The sequence below is a fragment of the Papio anubis genome, unplaced genomic scaffold, assembly GCF_008728515.1.
Source record: "Papio anubis isolate 15944 unplaced genomic scaffold, Panubis1.0 scaffold2421, whole genome shotgun sequence".
In the NCBI taxonomy this organism is placed as follows: Eukaryota; Metazoa; Chordata; class Mammalia; order Primates; family Cercopithecidae; genus Papio; species Papio anubis.
The window spans coordinates 1-3,252 of NW_022162482.1; the positions used below are offsets into that span (position 1 = coordinate 1).

Sequence of the window (3,252 nt, forward strand, 5' to 3'; positions counted from 1 at the left end):
TGATAGTGAATGGTTTTCACAAGATCTGATGGTCTAAAAAGTAGAGTTTCCCGACACAAGCTCTCCCTTTGCCTGCCACCATCCATGCAAGACGTGACTCGCTCCTTGTTTTCCGCCACGATTGTGAGGCCTTCCCACCTACATGAACTATAACTCCACTAAACCTCTTTCTTTTGTAAATTGCCCAGCCTCAGGTATTTCTCTCTTTTTGAGACCAGAGTCTCGCTCTGTTGCCCAGGCTGGAGCGCAGTGGCACGATCTCGGCTCACTGCAACCTCCGCCTCCCGGGTTCAAGCAATTCTCCTGCCTCAGCCTCCTGAGTAGCTGGGATTACAGGCATCTGTCACCACACCCGGCTAATTTTTGTATTTTTAGTAGAGACCGGGTTTCACCATGTTGGTCAGGCTGGTCTCAAACTCCTGACCTCAAGTGATCCACCTTGGCCTCCCAAAGTGCTGGGATTACAGGCGTGAGGCACCGCGCCTGGCCTCAGGTGTTTATCAGCAGTGTGAAAACAGACTAATACAGAGGTACCGTAACTAGATGCAGCACTCAGGGCTGGCTGCCTCTGACAGGTGGCGCCAGCCCCACCTGAGTCAAACCCCCAGCCCCGTGCCCTTCTCTAGAAAATGAGGCTGCTGCAGGAAAGGCACTTAGCCTGGCCAGGTGCCTGGTGCACCTGGAGCCTTACACAGCGTCAGCCGCACGTTCACATTACCGGTTTCTGAGTGCGGGGTAGGCGCCTCAAAAGGCACTGCCTTGCCTCTGTTTGCAGCTGGTTAAAAGAAAATGAACGAGTAGCTCACAGGTGTGGTCTCCGTGGCAGACAAAATCCACAGAACGTGCTGCGCCGTGGACCTTGCCACTGCCACGTGTGCACAACTAGGTCATGGCACCTGCGCCCACGGGTGGCACACGCCGGCCTCCCTTGGGGCTGTTCGGGCAGCCACACACTCACCTCTGCACCCGTCCTCCGCAGCCTCCTGCAGGGGGTACACCACCCCCTCGCCCGCCTCCAGGTACGGCACCTGGATGACCACCTCAGCTCGCTGGCTGGATGACTCGTCCTGCAAGGGCAGAAAGGAAGTCAGGGAGGGGCCAGGGCTCCATTTTCCATGTTACAAATTAACAAACACACCACACAGCCCCTAACAGCTACCGACACCCGCTGCTGCCCAGGCTGTGACCACACTGGCCGTTCCCACAAGGAACATGGGACGGGAATTTCTGAAATTCCGCTCCTCTCGCCACCCACGGCTGCTCCTGTCCCCATCTGTGGTTTCTCCCGAGAGCTTCAAGAGCACAGGACGGAAAGGCCATACCCAGCACAGACACCGTCAGAGCTGTGGGCCCACTGTCCTGAGACCGCACCCCAGGCGGTCTGTCCTCAGCCAAGAGCAAACCCGGGAAACTACACCCACTAAACGCCCAGGGAAGATGGATTGAAAAAATACGAGAGGCCGGGCGCAGTGGCTCACACCTGTAATCCCAGCACTTCAAGAGGCCAAGGCGGGGTATGGATCACTTGAGGTCAGGAATTCGAGACCAGCCTGGCCAACAAAGTGAAACTCCATCTCTGTTAAAAATACAAAAATTAGCCGGGCATGGTGGCGGGTGCCTATAGCCCCAGCTACTCGGGAGACTGAGGCAGGAGAATCGCTTGAACCTCGGCAGCGGAGATTGTGGTGGGCTGAGATCGCCCCATTGCACTCCAGCCTGGGCAACAGAAGTGAAACCACAGCTCCTAGACAGGAAACTCTGAAGCAGGGAATTGACCTCGCAGCGGAGTGCAGTGGCAGCTCGGCTGGGCTGTGGACACCTGGGCTAGCGTGCTGCTTGTGGCTGCAGGCAGCACCGGGGTGGGAAACGGGGAAGGAGGGTGCCTGAAGGGTGAGGCCCAATGCCAGCCCCAAGGGAGAGTGGAGGGGCCGCCGCAGAGCCTTTGCACCTCTGCTAGATTCATTGCAGACTTCGCGCAGTTCTTTGCATAAAAGACAAAAAGACACAGGCCTCTCGAACTACCCCGTCCAAACTAAATTATCTCCCTGTGGTTCCTTGGGCTTCATCCCACAACGACTGTCCCCAGCAGCGCCCCCCGCTCCCCAAGCCCCGAGTGGACAGCCCTGGTCAGGCCCACACCCTCACCTGGCCCCCGGGGGTCTCCTCTGGCTCCTCCTCGAAGACCAGCCCATAGTGGACGATGAGAGTCTCGATGACGCGGGCCTGGTGGGGGTAATCCACCAGGGAGGAGAGGGACACGGTGGCCTCGGTGGGCCGTGGCCGAAGCAGCGTGGGCCCGAACACGATGCCTAGGTTCCCAGGGGTCATCTTGTTGTCCTGCTCCACCTCCACGATCCTGCGGGGCGGGCAGGGCCAGGTGCTGAGCGGCTCCCGGGACCCCGAGCCCTCCACCCCATATGCCGGGCCTCACCTGCGTAGGTGCCGCAGCAGGTACTGCAGCGAGGCCCGGTTCTCGAGCGGCAGGTCCCGCAGGAGCTCCCGCAGCCGACCTGCCATGGCCACCGCCACTGCCTCGCTCTCCGAGCCGTCCTGACGGCCCCGGGACGCCGCCTTGGCCTCGGCCTCTGCCTTCAGGCTGTCCTTAGCCAGCCCCACGAGCTCGTGGTAGAGGCGGAAGGAGATGAGCGGCTCTGGAAGCTGTGCGGTGTCAAGAGTCAGCAGGTGTTGCGGGCCTGGGCCTGGCTCCCCCACGCTCACCACGTGCAGCCTCAGCCCCACCTCCCCACCAAGCACTGGTCACTCTCACCTGAGCCTCGGCGTGAGGCTTCCTGTAGTCCCCAGCCCAGCATGAGCCCTGCCCTTTCCTGCCCGGGCTTTCACTCCCAGCCTAGTCCTCCTTTCGCCTGGCCATCACCACCCCGTCACTTCTGCAGGTGGCCCCCAACAAGCTCAGGCCTCTACTCAGTCTGACCCTTTCCCTCACCACCCAGAGGAAGTGCTTATCCCATTCAGCTCCTTCCGCCTCTTCCCCAGACACGACTCACGCCTCAGTCCCCAGCCGCCCCTGCCTCTTCCCTGCCATGAGACCCACGCCCTCCCCCAGCCCCAGCCCCCCGCCCTGGTCACCACCCTGCCCCAGCCTCACCCCACCAGCCCAGGTCTCCACCCCCCACCCTGTGCCCAGCCTCAGCCCCTCCCCCTGCCTGTCCCTTGCCATTCCTGACGCCTGACCTGCTCCAGGCCACCACCTGAGCCCTTCTACCCCCAGCACCAAAGTTTGTTGTGGCCACA

The 3,252-nt window shown here is 60.9% G+C and overlaps 1 protein-coding gene across 1 annotated transcript; it reads right to left on the reverse strand.

The window, feature by feature from the left end:
* Positions 1-463: 463 nt before the first annotated feature.
* Positions 464-2,698, reverse strand: LOC101017117 (rho GTPase-activating protein 45). The gene is made up of 3 exons (XM_031661743.1): positions 2,432-2,698; positions 2,146-2,356; positions 464-1,067 (listed from the first exon to the last, which is right to left on the reverse strand). The coding sequence occupies exons 1-3, from the start codon at positions 2,515-2,517 to the stop codon at positions 888-890; spliced, it is 477 nt and encodes a 158-aa protein (XP_031517603.1). The 5' UTR covers positions 2,518-2,698; the 3' UTR covers positions 464-887.
* Between the last annotated feature and the right edge of the window lie 554 nt (positions 2,699-3,252).

Coding starts and splice junctions, on each gene's coding strand:
- LOC101017117 (XM_031661743.1), bottom strand. CDS start 2,517: ATGGCAGGTCGGCTGCGGGAGCTCCTGCGGGACCTGCCGCTCGAGAAC. Junction 2,357..2,431: donor CTGCTGCGGCACCTACGCAG/GTGAGGCCCGGC, acceptor CCCGCCCCGCAG/GATCGTGGAGGTGGAGCAGG. Junction 1,068..2,145: donor AGGAGACCCCCGGGGGCCAG/GTGAGGGTGTGG, acceptor CTGCCCTTGCAG/GACGAGTCATCCAGCCAGCG.